This window comes from Phocoena sinus, chromosome 1, assembly GCF_008692025.1.
Source record: "Phocoena sinus isolate mPhoSin1 chromosome 1, mPhoSin1.pri, whole genome shotgun sequence".
Classification (NCBI taxonomy): Eukaryota; Metazoa; Chordata; class Mammalia; order Artiodactyla; family Phocoenidae; genus Phocoena; species Phocoena sinus.
The window spans coordinates 114123224-114141593 of NC_045763.1; the positions used below are offsets into that span (position 1 = coordinate 114123224).

Genomic DNA, 18370 nt, shown 5'->3' on the forward strand with positions numbered 1-18370 from the left:
CAAACACAGCCGCTATACACCAACATACCATCTGTCTTCTAGACCAAAAACATGTCTTTCAATGCACAAATTAGCCAGTAACATTTATTAAACTTGTAACACTGAGATCATTCTATCCTTCCTACATACAGTTCAGCGTGTCAGGGACACCACATATCTGATCGTACACGTAAACTACCCTCAGATCTTTCCTCCTGCCGCTCTAATCCCTTAAACGAAACAAACAGGACTATGGGGGATGCCCCAATCCTACCTCCACAACAAACTAACCTGTCAGGGGCACAGCCGACTCCGCCTCCACTCGCTTACTTTCCCGCCCCCTCCCCCAAGCCAGGAGTCCGCCTGTCAGGGACACCCCTTCACCCCCGCCAGGAGGGACTTCCCGGTAAGCTCAGGATCCCCTTCCCTACTCTCCCCTCCCCCATCCTTACCACCGCTCTCCCGGAGGTCCAGGTCCGGGAGATGACAGTAGCTCCCAGGAAGCCAAGGACTAAGTCGCTGAGGGAGTACCTAGGCCCAAAGGCCTCCCCAGGCGGTTCTACTCACCGTGTCAGAGGCCGAGGCCGAAAGAGATGAGAGTGCAGGGAAGTGGGGAAGAGGGGGCGGCCGCCACCAGGCTCCTCCGCTTCCCTTGGTCCACAGCGGATCCCTCCCGCTTGTCAGGAGGCGGCCAGCGGGTGAGCGGACTGGCGGAAATGCGAGAGAGGAGAGGGGAAAGGCGTGGGGCTAAGCGGGGGAAACTGAGGGGAGGCGGGTCCCGCAACCGAGACGAGGATCGTCTCCCCCTCCGCAAAGCGAACCCAAAATGGCGGCGGGAGCGGCGGCGGCAGAGCGGCGGCGGCGGCAGCTCCTTGGGAGGGAGGGAGCGAAGGGCGCCTCGTGCCCCCCCACCTCCCACTCCTCCCTCCTCGCGTTTTCCCCCTTCGTCCTCCCCCCTCACCCGACCCGGGCGGCGGAGCGCGCACGGCCGCCCGCACGCGCCAGAGTGTATCTGGGCTCGTCGCTCGCTGCTCCCACCAACCACCGCCTTCGGTCGCCTTGCGCGCCCGCCAGCCAGTACGCACTCGCTCTGGGGCGCCTCCTCGCACAGTCCCCCACTTCCCCTTGGCCCCTGTCAAGCCAGCTCTACCGCGGGCCCTCACGCGCACCTTCGGCGGCGAGAGCCCAAGCCTCCTCCTCCACCTCCTCTCCTCTCCTCCCCCCCCTTCCCCGCCCCCACTGCCACCAACCGCCGCCACTGCCGCCGCCGCCTCCTCCTCCGCCGGCCCCCCCCCCCCACAAACCCTCCACCCCTCGCGCGTGCGCCTCCCACAATCCCCCCGCGGGACTGTTCCATTCCTGTCGGCTGCAGAAGCGGGGGAGAAAACGACAGGCGAAGACGGCAGAGCTTGCCGTTAGGACAGGAGTTACCCCAAGGGGCGGATAGACACTTATGACTACTTACCTCGCTGGCCGCGGCGCCGCGACGCCGCAGCTCCCTTCCCCTGCCTCGTCCTGGCCGCAGTGAGCTGGTTGGGGGCGGCTTAGCGCCCCTCCGCTGGCCGGTGGTTGGAGGCCGCGGCGGCTGCGCGTTGAGCAGCTTCCTGCCGTACGACCCGAGCTTGAGTCTTTGCTGCGGGACGGTCGCCGAGGAGCCAGCGCTTGACAGTGTCTGCGGTTTACCGGGTCGGGAGAGCTGGTCCGCGACTCTCGGTGAGGAAGTGAACCGGCACGGGGGTTGTACCCATGAGGGAAAGGAGCGGGACTCCCAGCCTCCATGAGGTAGGGAGTGAGGACAGTAGGGCCGGCAACCCTCCTAGGGGGCTTCCCTCCGGGCTCTGTGTTGAAGACCTAGGACCCAAGAAGGAACCGGCTCAGTAGTCGGCTTTTTCTTTCTTCCTTTTTTTTTTTTAAACCCAGTTTAGATTTTCGAATTTCACACCACTGTTTGTACGCGATGATGTTTTTGTGCACTTTTACACAAACCTCGTGGATGGATGATGCATTTTCAACCTCATTAGGCAGCCTTATGTTAGAGGATAAGGACACCATATATTTCAAGTTCAGGTCTGGACTCGATCTCCCGTGTCTTGTGTGTCCTTCAGAAAGTTATTCTTCTTAGTTCCTTATCAACAAGAAACGAAAAACTGAACGTAAAAATTAGTTAACTCCAAATCTGCCTTCAGGGTTAGTGTGTGGTAAAATAATAAAATATGTGTAAAGTAGAATTAGCTCCTAGGCACAGGGAAAGTGCAGAGAGTTAATGTTATCGTTCACAGTACACGATGTTGATAAAGTTTGTGGGTGTAATTGGTAGTTTGTGTTCTATTCTTCCAAATCGTTGGTAAAACAGTGCAAAACTAGGTCTGTCAGATTTCCGTGGTTACTGATACTTGTTTCGCAAAACTCTGCATGAACATTTACTTTTTCTTGATGATTGAATTCAGGAGAACTATGGACTATTAAAATCCACAGATAATTCCAAAGCTTTCTTCTATTCTAGTAATCGTTAGTTTCACCCAGTGGGTAAAGCTGAATAAATTAGGTGAGGGATCCACTTGGGTTTCCCTTTTCCTTCACATCTGGACTTGTAGGGATTTGGGAATAGTTTGAAAATCACTGTACTAGCTTAATCTCAAAGGCCTATTCAAGCTCTAAAGTTCAAGTAGACACTCCTAAATTTCCCCCTTAACATATTATATTTCAAAATATGGATCAGGTTTTATTTGTTTGCTTTTTTTTTTTTAAAAGGGAAATCCACCTTAATTACCTCACTATATATTTGCTTTTCCTAACCTTAAGTCCCAACTTTTTCATGGAGCCATTTAGGAGCCATTGATCTTTTTTTTATTGTGTCATGTATGCAGGTGTGTTACCCTACCAAGAACATTTTTAATTTGAGGTCAGGGACTATGTAACGTTTCTTTTATATTCTTTTGTAGTCTAGTGCAAAGCAAGTCATGGAAATGTTGAAATGAATGTTAGATACTTAAAATATGAGAAGAGAAAGAGAATTAACATTTGTGGAATACCATGCCAAGAGAACTTGTGTTCCTGTTTAATCCTTATACAACACTTTGAAATAGATCATCTTACCCCCATTTTACAGATGAGAAGCCTGAGGCTCAAAGAAGTTGGGTAACTGTCTTTAGACTTCAATTTACCTGTCTCTTAAAGACTTAACTTTTTTCACTATACCACGTTGCCTTCATAGTAAATTTCTCATTAGCAACATAATTGCATATGCTAAAAAGAAAAAACACCTTTAATGGAATTCCACTACACTTGTATATAAAGAAAGTTACTTACAGTCTCTGTCTTTAACTAGCTTTGGGTAACTGCACTGATTCATGAATTGTCAGCTAACTATAGACAAATAAGATCGTATTCAGTTCTTTCATGCTCCAATGCCTACCAGAGACTAAAATATATTAAGTGCTCAATAAAATGACCTTATTGAATGAATGAACCCTGAATTATTTGAACCAAGGATGGTATGGAAAACAGAATAATGGTTCCCCCGCAAAGATGTCCGTGTCCTAATCCCTGGAACCAGTAAACACATTATGTTACATGGCAGAAGGAAATTAAGGTTACTAATCAGCTAACCTGAAAATAGGGAGATTATCCTGAATTATCTGGTAGACCCACTGTAATTACAAGAGTTCTTTAAAGGTGGAAGAGGGAGACCAGAGACTCTGTCAGAGTGAGGCAGTAGGACATAGACTTGACCAACTGTTGTAGGCATTGAAGATGAAAGGGCAACCTCTAAAACCTAGAGAAGTCAAGAAAACAGATTCTCTCTTAGAGCATCCAGAAAGAACACAGTCCTGCCGACACTTTGATTTTGGACTTCTAAACCACAGAACTCTAAGATGACAAATTTGTGTTGTTTTATGACACCAAGTTTGTGGTAATTTGTTACAGCAGCAGTGCATGTTGGATCTGTTTCTTTTACTTTAACCTTTGTTTTCCGCTGTTGTTGTTCACTAAAAGGATACTGTCTATACATAATGGCCTGCCTCGGGGAACCGGCCCCAATGCCTGAATGTTAAACCAAAGGGAAACATTTGGTTTGTTCAGGGAAACATCCGGACCCTGTCCACCTGTGGATGGCTACAAGAAAGAAGAAATTAACACTTCCCCTCCCCGAGGCTGGCCATTCCAGGTGATATTTGCAAAACTTATGGCCTTTTTACTTCCTCATCTCCTCCCCTTCTCTGTGCTGTAAAAGAAACTGGCATCCAAACCCGGATAAGATAGTTATTTTGAGACTTCAGTCTGCCATCTTGGTCTGCCGGCTTTCCAAATAAAGTCATATTCCTTGCCTCAACACCTTATCTCTGACTCGTTGACCTGTCATGCAGCGAGCAGAGCGAGCTTGGACTCAATTGCTGGGTCATTTGGTAAATCCACATCTAAACTTTTGAGGAAATACCAAACAGTTTTCCAAAGTGGCTGCACCATTTTACAATTCCAGCAGCAATGTATGAGGATTCCAGTTTTTGTACATCCTCCCCATTACTTGTTATTGTCTGTTCTTTTTGATATTAGCTATCCTTGTGAGTGTGAAGTGGTATCATATTGTGTTTTTGATTTGCATTTTCCTAATGACTAATGGTGTTGAGCATCTTTTCATGTGCTTATTGGCCATTGTATATCTTCTTTGGAGAAACTTTAAGTTCTTTGCCCATTTTTGAGTTACATTTTCTTCTTATTGTTGAGTTGTAAAGAGTTCTTTGTATAATATATTATGGATATAAGTCCTTTATTAGATATATAACTTGCAGATCTTTTCTGCCATTCTGTGGGTTGTCCCTTACTTTCTTTTTTTTTTTTGGCTACGCTGCGAGGCTTGCTGGATCTTAGTTCCTCCACCAGGGATTGAACCAAGCCCTGGCCATGAAAGCACTGAGTCCTCACCACTGGACTGCCAGAGGATTTCCTGTCTTTTACTTTCTTGATGGTATCCTTTGAAGCAGAAATTTTTAATTTTGATGAAGTCCAAGTATCTATTTTTTTTATTTTTGTTACTTCTGGCATCATTAAGAAACCATTGCCTAATCCAAGGTTGTGGAGATTTATTCCTATATGTGTTCGAAGAGTTTCATAGTTTTAGCACTTTGATTTAGGTCTGTGATGTATTTTGAGTCAATTTTTGTGTGTGATGTGAGGTAGAGGTCCAATTTCATTCTTTTACATGTAGATATTCTACTGTCCCAGCACCATTTCTTGAAAAGAAATGTGCTTTCTCCCATTGAATTTTCTTGGCACCCATGTTAAAAATCAACGACTGTGATATAAGAGTTTATTACTGAATTCTCAACTCTGTTCCATTGATCTGTAGACATGTGGGTCAGACATATATGATCTATAGGCATATGCTAATACCACACTGTCTTGATTTCTGTAGCTTTGTAGTAAGTTTTGAAATCAGGAATGTGAGCTCTCCAACCTTGTTCTTTATTTTTCAAGGTTTTATACACTATTCTGAGTCCATTGCATTTTCATATGAATTTTGAGATCAGCTTGACAATTTCCATTAAAAGGGCTGCTGCGATTTTGTTAGATAATAATATTTGTTTAAAAAAGAAAGAAAGAAAGAACTGATGATGTTAGTAAGCTGTGTTCTCAATGAAACAGTGGTGCTATAGAATAACAAAATAGTTACTCTTGAAAATATAAAATCTAAAAACGATAGATGAGGGTTTCCCTGGTGGCGCAGTGGTTAAGAATCCGCCTGCCAATGCACAGGACACGGGTTTGAGCCCTGGTCCAGGAAGATCCCACATGCTGTGGAGCAGCTAAGCCCATGCGTCACAACTACTGAGCCTGCACTGTAGAGCCCGCGAGCCACAACTACTGAAGCCTGTGTGCCACAACTATTGAAGCCCGTGGGCCTAGAGCCCATGCTCCGCAACAAGAGAAGCCGCCGCAGTGAGAAGCCCGCACACCACAACAAAGAGTAGCCCCCACTCTCAGCAACTAGAGAAAACCCGCGTGCAGCAGTGAAGACCCAATGCAGCCAAAAATTAAATAAATAAATTTATTTTTAAAAAAGATAGATGATAGCTGAAGAGTATTGATGAGTAATATAAAGGACTTATATGATGATTGCTTTGAGAAACTGAAGACATTTACCCTGGAAAAGAAAAAATAGGGGACATAACTACCTTCAATTTATCACATGGAAGGTAGCTTGTAAAACCAAAGAGAAAGGCTGGAATAGTGACTGGAAGCTACAAGGAGACATTTCACCTCAGATTGTGAAAGAACTTTACATAAAAGCAGGACTGCTTTGTGAGTCCCCCATCAGTGGAAATGTTCAGGCACTTGATAATTGATAATACAATATACACAGTGACTAATGGCAAAGGCTGCAGAGTCAAACATAGGTTTGAATTCCAGAACTGTCACTTTTAGGCTATATACCCTCGGGCAAGTTAGTCTGTCCATCCCTATTTTCACATAGATGTAATATCTACTTCATAGGATTGTGTTGTGAGACAGTGCCTATAAATTGCTTAATATAGAGCCTGTTTCTGAAAAATACTATTATTATTATTATTCAGATCATTGTATCATTAATTCAGTTCTTGAACTAGATCACCTTAACCTGAAGAATTTGATTCTCCTCACACAATCTGTACACAAATGTTTCATTGCAGCTTATTCGTAATACCCAAAACCTGGAAACAGCCCAGATGTCCTTCAATGGATGAATGGTTAAACAAACAGGCACATTCATACCATGGAATAGTACTCAGGATTAAAAGAAAAACTATTGATGCATGTAACACACAACCTAGATGAATTTCCAGAAAATTATGATGAATGGAAAAAGCTGATATTAAAAGGTTGCATACCATATGATTTCATTTATATAACATGCTTGAAATGAAAAAATTACAGAAATAGAGAACAGATTAGTGGTTGTCATGGGTTAAGGAATGGGAGAGTTGTGGGAGGGAAGTGCTGGAGGCTGTAGAAGGGCCACATGAGGGATCCTTAAAGTGATGGAAATGTTCTGTATTTTGACTGTATCAAGGTCAGTATCCTGGTTGTGATATTGTACTATAGTTTTGCAAGATGTTACCATTGGAGGAAACTGGGTAAAGGATACATGGAACATGTATTATTTCTTTCACTTGCCTGTGAATATATAAATATCTCAATAGTAAATGTTTAATTTAAAAAATTATGATTTTTGTGACCATTGAAGTGTTAGCATATAGCCTTTGGGATACCTTTCTAAGTTTGGTACAGGCTTTTTCTGACTTCCTTTTCAGTGTACACTTGGCCTATGTGACAGTACTTTTTTTTTTTCTTTTTAAAGAAAGAGAACTCTAACACTAGCCAGAAAGTTTTGTCAGAAGAGTGACAGAACTTTAAATACAATAGTGAGTAAATGTCCCTTACAAGTGTACCTGAAAACACTTCAAAGGGTTTAAAGACTAAGGAATTATTTGTCTCTGGGATTTGTTTTATCCACACTTTCTTTCTTTCTTTTTTAAGATTTATTTTTTATTTATTTATTTTTGGCTGCATTGGGTCTTAGTTGTGGCATGCGGGATCTTCGTTGCAGCGTGCGAGCTGCTCTCTAGTTGCGGCATGCAGGTTTTCTCTCTCTAGTTGTGGCGTGCGGGTTCCAGAGCGCATGGGCTCTGTAATTTGCGGCTCGCAGACTCTAGTTGAGGCACACGGCATTAGTTGCCCCGCAGCGCGTGGAATCTTAGTTCCCTGACCAGGGATCGGACCCACATCCCCTGCCTTGTAAGGCGGATTCTTTACCACTGGACTACCAGGGAAGTCCCTATCCACACTTTAAACAAAGAATGACTGGGATTGGAGGGAGGACTCTGCTTCCTTGAAATAGTAGAAATAGACAACAGGTAGAGTCTCAGAATGATGACAGTTGAACAATATTAGAGAAGTTTTTCTTGTTTGTTTTTTTGGTTTTTTTCGGTACGCAGGCCTCTCACTGTTGTGGCCTCCCCCGTTGCGGAGCACAGCCTCCGGATGCGCAGGCTCAGTGGCCATGGCTCACGGGCCCAGCCGCTCTGCAGCATGTGGGATCCTCCCAGACCAGGGCACGAACCCGTGTCCCCTGCATCGGCAGGCAGACTCCCAACCACTGCGCCACCAGGGAAGCCCCATTAGTCAGTTTTAATAGGAAACCTGTCCTTTATCTGCCTTCCAGTTACAATGTGGTTAACTTGTACTCTGCAAATCGACATTCAAAGGATATGAAAAAACCGAAAGGAGAAATCATTACTCAATTTTTTCATAGTGTTAGTGGCTTTGAACCTTTTTCTTGCAGTGCCCTGATTTGTATATGTCTTGGAATGTAGAATGAGCAAATATTCCATTCTTCTGCTTTCATTTGGCCTGTAAATAGGATTTTTTTCTACTTAACAAGTATTTTAAAGAACATGGAAAATGTGGTTTAGTCTGGATTGTCTGCTTTGAGATCAGACTTTTGAGATTCACCCCCCCTTTTTTCTTAAAGTATCTTCTGTTATTATATAAGCCGTGTGTGTGTGTGTGTGTGTGTGTGTGTGTGTGTGTGTGTGTGTGTGTGTGTGTAATTTACCTTTAAAAGCAGTAGGAAAATATTGAAGGGTTTTAAGAGCCAGACTTCAGTGGAAAGGATGGATTGGAGAAGTTCAAGGATGGAGGCTAGTAGACCCAATGTTGTAATATGGATACAAGATGACACGATACAAGATGGAAAGCTAGTCACATTTTCCTGACCAGCATTTCCCATAATCTCTAAAACATAGCCAGAGTAATGGCCTCAATGACCACAGGCATACCTGGAGGAAGAAGTAGTGACCTCAGGACCATGTCACCCACTCTTTCTAGGACACTACCTCCCTCCAGAGCTGCAGCCCACAGCTGTCTCATAACAGTGGTTGTACCAGGGCACATTGAGAAGATCTAGGGAGCAGGGTTGGGTAGGCCAGATCCTGTTGGAGTGGCATTGGGGTCTTGAGTAGTTCGGAAGTTGGGAAACTTGAGGTTAGGTAGAGGGCTTAGGGTTGGAAATCAGCTGATACAGAGGGTTAGAATTGGTATGGGAGTTAGCTGGTCACAGATCGGGGAGGACAGTGTTGGAGGCAGGGAGTTGAGGTAATTGAAATAGGGGAGGATTGAGAAGAACTGGGGTTAAGAAAACTGAGCTGGTCAAAGGTGGCGGTGGTGGGTACCAGGTGATGGTGGGTATAAGGTAGAGATTGATGCTGGGTAGTGTTGGGCACTGGGTGGTTATGTCAGTCGTTGCCAAAACTACCTCCAGGTTCTGTGATTCCCTAGGAGGACTCAGAGGTCAGCACATAGCCCTACTTACAGCTATGATTTATTACAGCAAAAGGATATAGAGCAAAATCAGCACAGGGAAAAGGCACGTTGGGCAAAATCTGGAGGAAACCAGGTATAAGTTTCCAAGAGTCCTTTCCCAGCAGAATCACATTAGACACATCTGATTCCTTCAGCAAAAACTTGTGACAACACGTGAAATGTTGCCACCCAGGGAAACTATCAACAGAGTCTCAGTGCCCACGGTTTCTATTGGGGCTGGTCATATAGTCATTATCAGCCTCGCATGTAGTAAATTTCCAGACTCTCAGAAGGAAAGCAGGTGTTTAATGTCAACCATGTTGTTTGTATAAATAGTTGAGGCACAGTGACCCACTCTTACCTGTTCTGGGAATGGTGGGAACTCTCCTGAAATCCAAGTTCTGAGACACCAGCTAAAGGGCAACCTTGCAACCAGGCCTTTCTAAGGACAGCAGTCTTAGACTTGCTCTATTAGCTCTTCTCTGCACAGTTGGATTAGGCAGCAGGTGGTGGTGGTGGGCGTTGGACAGTGGTGGACAGCAGTAGAGGCAGTGTAAGGCAGAACAAAGGAGAACCGTTGAAGAACAGGGAACAGAGGGGACCTCAACCCTGCCTGTGGCCTAGTAGAATTCATCCTCATGCCTGGGCACATGGTCACAGTCACCACCTTACTGCACAGCAGCAGCCCTTCCACTAGCAGCCAGGAGAATATTATTAATAGTATTTTGCAACAAGGGAAGTTCCAAGGGTTCCAAGGCCAAGTAAATTGGATTAAAATGAAGTCTCTTAACTATAGTTTTCCCCAAAGCCTTTAAATGTGTGAATATGTGCATATATTATAATTATTCAAGAAGTGACTAACTATATAGCATTTTCAAATTTCTTTGGCCAGAGAACATTGGTGCATTTTATGACTAGTTAGTATTCACCAAACTCATTTTGGGAACTGCTGCTCTAGAACTTTTGGTTTTCAAACACAGCAAAGGAGCCCTGCAATCCCACATGTAAATGTGAGGCAGGCCAGTAGAGACCATGCCAGTCTTGTTCACCACTGTGTAGTCTGTATAGTGTGGGCACGTGAAAACACAAAACACATTTTTGAATGACTGAATTAAGGAATGCTTTGCATCTTTATTAAAAAGTAAACTTGCCTTTTCCGCGCTACCCAGACGGGGTCCGTACGGCGTTGTTCTGGATTCCCTTGTAACTTAAAGGGAAACTTTCACAACGTCCAGAGCCCTTGATGTCCTGCAAATGAAGGAGAAGGATGTCCTCAAATTTCTTGCAGCTGGAACCCACTTAGGTGGCACCAACCTTGAGTTCCAAATGGAACAGTACATCTACAAAAGGAACAGTGATGGCATCTACATCATAAATCTGAAGAGAACCTGAGAGAAGCTTCTCTTGGCAGCTGGTGCCATTGTTGCCATTGAAAACCCAGCTGATGTCAGTGTCATATCCTCCAGCAAGCTGTGCTGAAGTTTGCTGCTGCCACTGGAGCTACTCCTATTGCTGGCAGCTTCACTCCTGGAGGCTTCACTAACCAGATCCAGGCAGCCTTCCGGGAGCCGAGGCTTCTGGTGGTTACTGATCCCAGGGCTGACCAGTCTCTCACAGAGGCCTTCTACATTAACCTGCCCACCATTACTCTGTGTAACACAGACTCTCCTCTGCGTTATGTGGACATTGCCATCCCATGCAACAGCAAGGGAGCTCACTCAGTGAGTCTGATGTGAAGTTCTGCACATGCGTGGCACCATCTCCCGTGAACACCCATGGGAGGTCATGCCTGACCTCTACTTCTACAGAGTTCCTGAAGAGATTGAAAAGGAAGAGCAGGTGACAGCTGAGAAGACTGTGACCAAGGAGGAATTTCAGGGTGAATGGGCTGCTCCAGCTCCTGAGTTCACTGCTGCTCAACCTGAGGTGGCAGACTGGTCCGAAGGTGTGCAGGTGCTCCCTGTGCCTATTCAGCAGTTCCCTGCTGAAGACCGGAGTGCTCAACCTGCCACTGAAGACTGGTTTGCAGCTCCCACTGCTCAGGCCACTGAATGAGTAGGAACAGCCACTGAATGGTCTTAAGCTGTTCTTCCACAAACTCTTAAAATGGAAAGAGGTTGATGGGAAAATAAGCAGTTTCTAAAAGAGAAATAGTAAACTTGAAAACTAAAAGGAGATAGAATTCAGAGGAGTTTGTGTCATCTCTTAACCATACTATAAGCTCTATTGGGTCAGGGACTGAACAGCTTTGTTCACCATCTTATTCACAGGCCCTGGCACATAATAGGTGCTCAGTAACTGTTGAATAAATGGGTGCGACTCTGTTGTTGTTGTTACTGTTGAATAAATGGGTGTAACACTGTTGTTGCTGCTGCTTTAAAGATTTTGGATGTAAGGTGAAAATTATTAGCCAAAATAAAGTAGGTGATTACCTGGAGATTTGATTTAGTTATGCTGTCTACTAGTGGATATTGAGAGTTGCATTTAAGTATTTTAAACATTTTTTAGCTCCCACATGATTAGGGTTTTTTAGTTAAATACTTCCAACATACAAATGAATAAATATAGCACACATGGTATAAAAATAATAAAGCAAATACTCATATCTATTATCCATCATTTGAAATAGATCATTACAATTCCTTTGTGTGCCCTGCCCCAATCTTGTCCCTTTACCTCTTCCCTAAGGGTAGCATTATTCTAAATGTGTGCTTATCATTCTCTTGCCTTTCTCTTTCAGTTTTATTACATATATGTGTATTCTCCAGATAATTAGGATTTAAGTTTTTGAGTTTCATATAAATTATATCATTCTGTATATTACAGTTTTCACTCAGCATTAGTTTTTGAGATCCATCTATGTCTTACATGTAACTGCAGTTTATTCTTTTTATTTTTGTATGGCATCTATTGTGTGACCATATCTCCGTTTATCCACTCTTCTATCAGTGGACATTTGGGCTTTTATTATCAGTTTCTGATAATTATCAGTTTCTGATAATTCATATTCTACTACTATGAACATTGTGATACATATTTCCCAGTGTACATGTATATGTGTTTTTCTAAAATAAATACGAAGGAGTAGAATACCTAGGCCATAGACATGTACATTTTCAACTTTACAGATAATGTCAAATTTGTTTTCCAAGATATTTGTATTTATAATTCCATTGACAGTATAGGAAACTTCCCAGTGCTTCACAGCCTCTTTAACATTTGCTGTTGTCTTTTTCATTTTTCTCAATATGATGGTTGTGGATGGTATCTCATTGTGGTGGTTTTAATTTACATTTCCCTGATTTGTCATAAGGGTCGAACTCTTTCCATGGGTTTACTAGCCACTTGTGTTCCCTTTTCTGTGAAATATCTGTTCGTGTCTTCTGCTCATTTTTAAAATCAATTTAAAGGCATTATTTATTCTAGATACTAATCCGTTGTGCAAATATCTTTTCCCAGTTGTGGCTTACCTTTTCACTTTTTTTAAAAAGTGCAGGGATAATGCTGAAAGGAATGACAAGGCTTATCTCCAGCGTCCATAAGGTGAGTCCTGACTGACCTAAGTGCTTTGTGTAAACTGTCTTTAGGTGGATTTCTTTTCTGGATTGATTGTATCCAGAATAAAATGCTCTGGAGAACTTCAGCTGACTAGTTTTGCTCAAAAGAACAGTCACGGGCTTCCCTGGTGGCTCAGTGGTTGAGAGTCCGCCTGCCAATGCAGGGGACGCGGGTTCGTGCCCCAGTCTGGGAAGATCCCACGTGCTGCAGAGTGGCTGGGCCCGTGAGCCATGGCCGCTGAGCCTGAACATCCGGAGCCTGTGCTCCGCAATGGGAGAGGCCACAACAGTGAGAGGCCCGCGTACCGCAAAAAAAAAAAAAAAAAAAAAAAAAGAACAGTCACAATTCCATTTCTCTGCCCATACACTTCACTCCCAACTGCCCTCAAAATCCAATAACAGGTCTTAGTAGAATAGTTGCGCTTGGGAATTTACCCTATCATAGGAGAACTGACTTTTTTTTAAGGAGATAAATAAGCTTAAGTGCAGTTGGGTCAATGATTATCATTATTCTCCATTTGGGTCAATGATTATCATCCTTTCATGAAGTATTTTAAAAAGAATAAGTTGCCGATTTCTTTTTTCTTTTTTTTTTTTGGCGGTACGCGGGCCACCCACTGTTGTGGCCTCTCCCATTGCGGAGCACAGGCTCAGCGGCCATGGCTCACGGGCCCAGCTGCTCCGCGGCGTGTGGGATCTTCCTGGACCAGGGCACGAACCCATGTCCCCTGCATCGGCAGGCGGACTCTCAACCACTGCGCCACCAGGGAAGCCCTAAGTTGCTGATTTCTGATAGTTGATAGTTGATTAAAATAATAAAATCATATGTAAGAAAGACTATTCTGTTGCTTTACTTCATTCTCTCATTTATTTAGCAAATAGTTTTTCAGCACCTTCCTTATGGCAGATACTCAGGATTCTAAGATGACTCATTTCACTAATAATGGTTACTATTTGGGTCTTTTTTATTGTGGTTTTTTTAAATTTATTTATTTATTTTTGGCTGCGTTGGGCCTTCGTTGCTGTGCATGGGCTTTCTCTAGTTGCGGCGAGCAGGCGCCACTCTCCTTGGAGGGTGTGGGCTTGTTGCAGAGCACGGGCTCTAGGCACGTGGGCTCAGTACTTGTGGCTCACGGGCTCTAGAGCATGGGCTCAGGAGTTGTGGCGCACAGGTTTAGTTGCTCTGCAGCATGTGGGATCTTCCTGGAGCAGGGCTCGAACCCGTGGCGGATTCTTAACCACTGTGCCACCAGGGAAGTCCCAGTGGTTACTATTTGTTGGGCATTCATTATGTGCCAGGCACTGTGCTAAGTGCTTTATTTCTCTTAATCTTCATGATCAACCCCTGAGGTAGATAATATTTTTGTTTCACAGATGCAGAAATTTAGAATTAGAAAGGCTAAGTAACTTGCCTGAGGTAACACGCTGTGAAGTTGTCTAACCCAGACCAGATACCAGGTCTGTCTGACTTCATAGCCTGTGGCCTTAACCACTGTGCTGTATTGCATTTTATGGTCCATGTTTTCTTCAGGACCTCGAAGTCCAGTAGTGGGATCATGAATAAATGATTGTTATAGCATGGTGAAGCACCTAACCTGGATTAGTAGGGTCCAGAGGAAATCCTACCAGAGTTATGTCCTAAAGGATGAGAACTGAGCTGGAAGGGCTTAGTCACTTCCATCTGATCATTTAATTACAGATTAGATTTCCTTAAAAAGGAGCCCTTCCTCTTATAGGATTCACCTTTTTTCCAGGGATTCATGACAAACCTATGTACATAAAATAACCCATTTTTATAAAACAATATGAAAAAGCAAAGATCAACAAAGGGATGGATTCTGGCCCCAACTTATTATATTAAAAGGCTACAATTTCTTCTTCCTTTATAGCAGACAAGAAAGACCTGAGTCCAAAGTACAGAGGAATGTCAGTGAGAAGATTTTATGCTTTTTGTAGATTAGTTTAGAGTTACCTTCTTTATTGGCTCGTGAATACCCTTCTTTCAAGAACTGCATGATTTTCATTCTGGAACGGTGCAGAGGCAGTTGTACATGTGGTTGTTTTCCCTGGAGACAAGAGACTAGCTGGGTGATGCCGTATATGACACGAAGAAGTAAGGAATCCATTTTGCTAGCTTTTAATTTGCTGCAAAAAACATTTAACTAAAAAGTCAAAGGTTTCTTGTAGAAATAGCACCACCCTGTGGTCCTTGAATATCTTTAATTTTCCACTTGACTGCTACTTTATTTAGAGACATGATGCTTTCTCTCCAGTAGAATTGAGAACATTGTAGGGTGTATTGTTCAGATCCTATGGAGGTAACAGGCCTTGAATTCTCATTGGCTTAACTCAACACATGATATTGTTTGTGTTGTGTGTATATGTTTTGTTTTGCTCTTGATGTTGCTATATTTCCAAAATGGTTTACAGGGAGGGAATTCCTTTTCGGTCCAGTGGTTAAGAATCTGCACTTCCACTGCAGGAGGAACGGGTTCGATCTCTGGTCGGGGAACTAAGATCTCACGTGCTGTGCAGTGCTGCCAAAAAAAATGGTTTACAGGCAAATATGGGAGGGGATAGACATAGGGATGCAGTTTTGTCATCTTGGGATGCCATCTCAGCATGTAGGTTTTAAGGTTGCTACGGCAGGAGAAAAAAGAGAATTTATACCCACTCTTAACTGGCTCTGACTAGAATTGACCCAAGTTATTTCTGTTGATAGCTCATTAGCCAGAACTAATCATGTGACCCCAATCTTTCTGCAAGGGAGGCTGGGAGGTATAGAGTACATGTGATAAACATTGCTGTCTCTGCATTCGCAGACAATGTTGGAGCAACTATTACTTTACATTAAATATGCAAATTCTGGTTCAGAGGTTTATATGTGCAGTTCACTGAGTTGCAGTGTGGTGCAGTTTACTCTCACTTAGCTAGATGCTTTACGAACTCCCCCATCTCATCATGTCTCTAAGAAAGCTTTCTTTATTCCAGGGCACAAGTATGAAGTATTTGTGGTGCACTGGGTACTTGGAGAAGGAGATACAAAAATGAATAAAACCTGATCCCTTCTCTTTCCTTTCTCTTTCAAGTGTGTGTGGCCTAAAATGGGAGACAAGCTTGTGTGTAAGATAACATGATGCAATAAAAAGGATAAAGATTTTGGAGTCCCACAAACTTGGATTTGAATTCTGATTTCATCACCTACCAACTCTGTGACTTTAGACAAAGTTATTTAACTTCCCTGAACTTTGATTTCCCTCATAATAAAACAGCGTAATATTCTACCTATCTTCTAGGATTCTTGGCTCAAAAATAATGTGTGTATAACTCTGTTGCCTAGCATTTTATAGGTACTCAGTTAACAAATGCCATGAATGTAGTTCAAGGCAGAGTAAAAATGCATGCAATACAAAGAAAGTGCTATCTATAGAGAGGGAAAGATAATTGCTTTTGCCTGGAGGTGTCTGGCAAATCCTCACAGAGGATATGACATTTGAGGTGAGTCTTAAATGATGAGTAAGATTTAAATAGGGAGAGAGGGAAGCTGAAATAGAATGAGCAGAAATATAAAGGCATGAAAGTGAATAACATGTTTTAGCATGGTTGGCTGGCTGGAGTATAGAGTTTATAAAGGAGTAGGACTAGAAAAGTAGGTTGAACTTATAGCAGTGGCCTTAATTATAATGCTAAGGACTTTGAGACTTATTTTGACATTAATAGGGAACCATCCAAACTTTTTGATTAGCTGAATGTTAAACCTATTTGGGAGGACAAGTCTTCTGGACTGTGAAAGATGAAGAGTCAAAGATTTAAAAATACCAGTTAAAAAGTTTTCAGGGAGTCAAAGGTCTTGTTAAATGGTTATAAATGTTATGAGAGGTAGTACAAAAATAATATACATTTTCTGCACTCATGAAGCTGCTTGGTGAGACTAAATATAAATACAGGCAGCTTTCATACTATCTATTGACCTAGCGAGCAGCTCCCTTTCTACAGCCATCTCTCACAACCCTGTTTTCCTCATTCTACTGGATTCATACTCTAATCTTTCTCTTGTAACTGGCATCTTTTCACTTATACACAAGGCCTGTTATCCTTAAACTCAGCTTGGGAGTTCTCCAGTTAGCATTTTCTCAGATTTATCTCCTGAAATCTCATCCTCTTCCCCAAACCTTTCCCGGTTCTGAGGTTTCCATGTGCAGTTCACTGAGTTGCCTGTAGAGCAGTTTATTTTCACTTAGCTGGATGCTTTACTCACTCCCTCATTACATATCCTTAATGAAAGATTCTTTATTTCAGGGCACAGCTAGCAAGAAAATTGTTGCAAGGAGTGTAATTATACCTATCAAATAGGGACGTTGCACTAATCCCCTAATAACTGAGGTGACTAGGATTACTAGACAGCTGGGAATTGTACAATACTGGCCACCATTCATCACTGTAGGCAAGAGCATTAAATGAAGTTTCCTGAGTTAGGTTGTTAATGGCTGAGCTATGCTCCTGAACAATCTCTAACGGAATTGTTTCCATATGGGACAGAGCCCAGACATAGCAACACAAGCTGCAACAGATTCAGAGTATGAATAATGTGATTGGACTTAGAGAATTATAAATAATAACAAGGATCTGTTTTACATAAAACTAAAATGCATGATAGTGATATTTTTCCCTGTGGCAGATATGGCTTAAAACCTCAGTGTTGTAGCAAGCGTAAAAAGCCTATTAATTGTAAAACACTAAAATGGTTTCTTTTATAGTTGGACCCTGGACGTTTTTTGCACATAGGGACCCAGGCACCCCAATGCCTGGCTGCTCACCTGGATAACCAGGTTGCAACTGAGAGTCCCAGAGCTATTTCCCGCACCAGTGAGAATGATCCGGTGAGTTGCTAATGTGTATACGGGTTTTTTTCAGGGCTTATAATTTGTATTGCCATCATTTTACACATAAGAAAAACTGAAACTGAAAGAAGCTAAGCAGATTTTTACATATAGTCAGACAGTACCTGAGACAGCATTCTGGAACCCTGATCTTCCCCATCCCTATCTGATACTATGGTAACAGAGCTCAGACAGGTCAGTCCATATCTGTTTTGGTTTAATTCCTACCATTGAACTCACTTTGTGCCAAGGGTTTTGTTGGGTATAGAGTAGGTACCTAGTAAATACTTAACTACTCAATTCCTTAGAAGTTAAATTTAGTAGTTATTACTGATCTTAGTGTATGATGGGTTGGCAGACTTTTCCTGTAGGAATCATATAGTAAATATTTTAGGCATATGAGCCAAAGTGATCTCTGTCACAACTACTTAGCTCTGCCATAAACAAATGGGCCTGGCTGTGTTCCAGTAAAACTTTATTTACAAAAATGGGTAGCCAGCCATAGTTTACCAACCCTGGTATGGAGAACCCTAACAAAATCAACTTACTTGCCTAGGACCACATAGTTTTCCTAATAACCAATCTGGTACTATCTTCTACCTTTCTAAGTGGATT

General features: G+C 42.9%; 2 protein-coding genes and 2 pseudogenes across 7 annotated transcripts in view; 3 read left to right on the forward strand and 1 right to left on the reverse strand.

The window, feature by feature from the left end:
- The window catches only part of ASH1L (ASH1 like histone lysine methyltransferase), a 217358-nt gene extending 215820 nt beyond the window's left edge, over positions 1 to 1538 (reverse strand). The window contains exons 1-2 of one of the 6 annotated variants that reach the window (XM_032622924.1): positions 1149 to 1209; positions 547 to 686 (exon numbers count right to left, since the gene is read on the reverse strand). The gene's annotated coding sequence lies outside the window, so the exon portion shown is untranslated. Of the gene's footprint in view, positions 1 to 546; positions 1212 to 1444 lie in introns of those variants that run through there. The other 5 variants (XM_032622913.1, XM_032622947.1, XM_032622956.1 and 2 more) reach the window with 5 other exon arrangements.
- On the forward strand, positions 553 to 1415 carry LOC116749117 (annotated as a pseudogene).
- A 78-nt stretch (positions 1539 to 1616) lies between the features above and the next one.
- DAP3 (death associated protein 3) overlaps positions 1617 to 18370 on the forward strand; it is a 29105-nt gene continuing 12351 nt past the window's right edge. The window contains exons 1-3 of the mRNA XM_032623113.1: positions 1617 to 1761; positions 12810 to 12861; positions 17633 to 17755. Of these exons, the coding sequence (XP_032479004.1) occupies positions 1757 to 1761; positions 12810 to 12861; positions 17633 to 17755 (180 nt within the window). The 5' untranslated portion in view covers positions 1617 to 1756. The remainder of the gene's footprint in view (positions 1762 to 12809; positions 12862 to 17632; positions 17756 to 18370) is intronic.
- On the forward strand, positions 8132 to 12803 carry LOC116749120 (annotated as a pseudogene).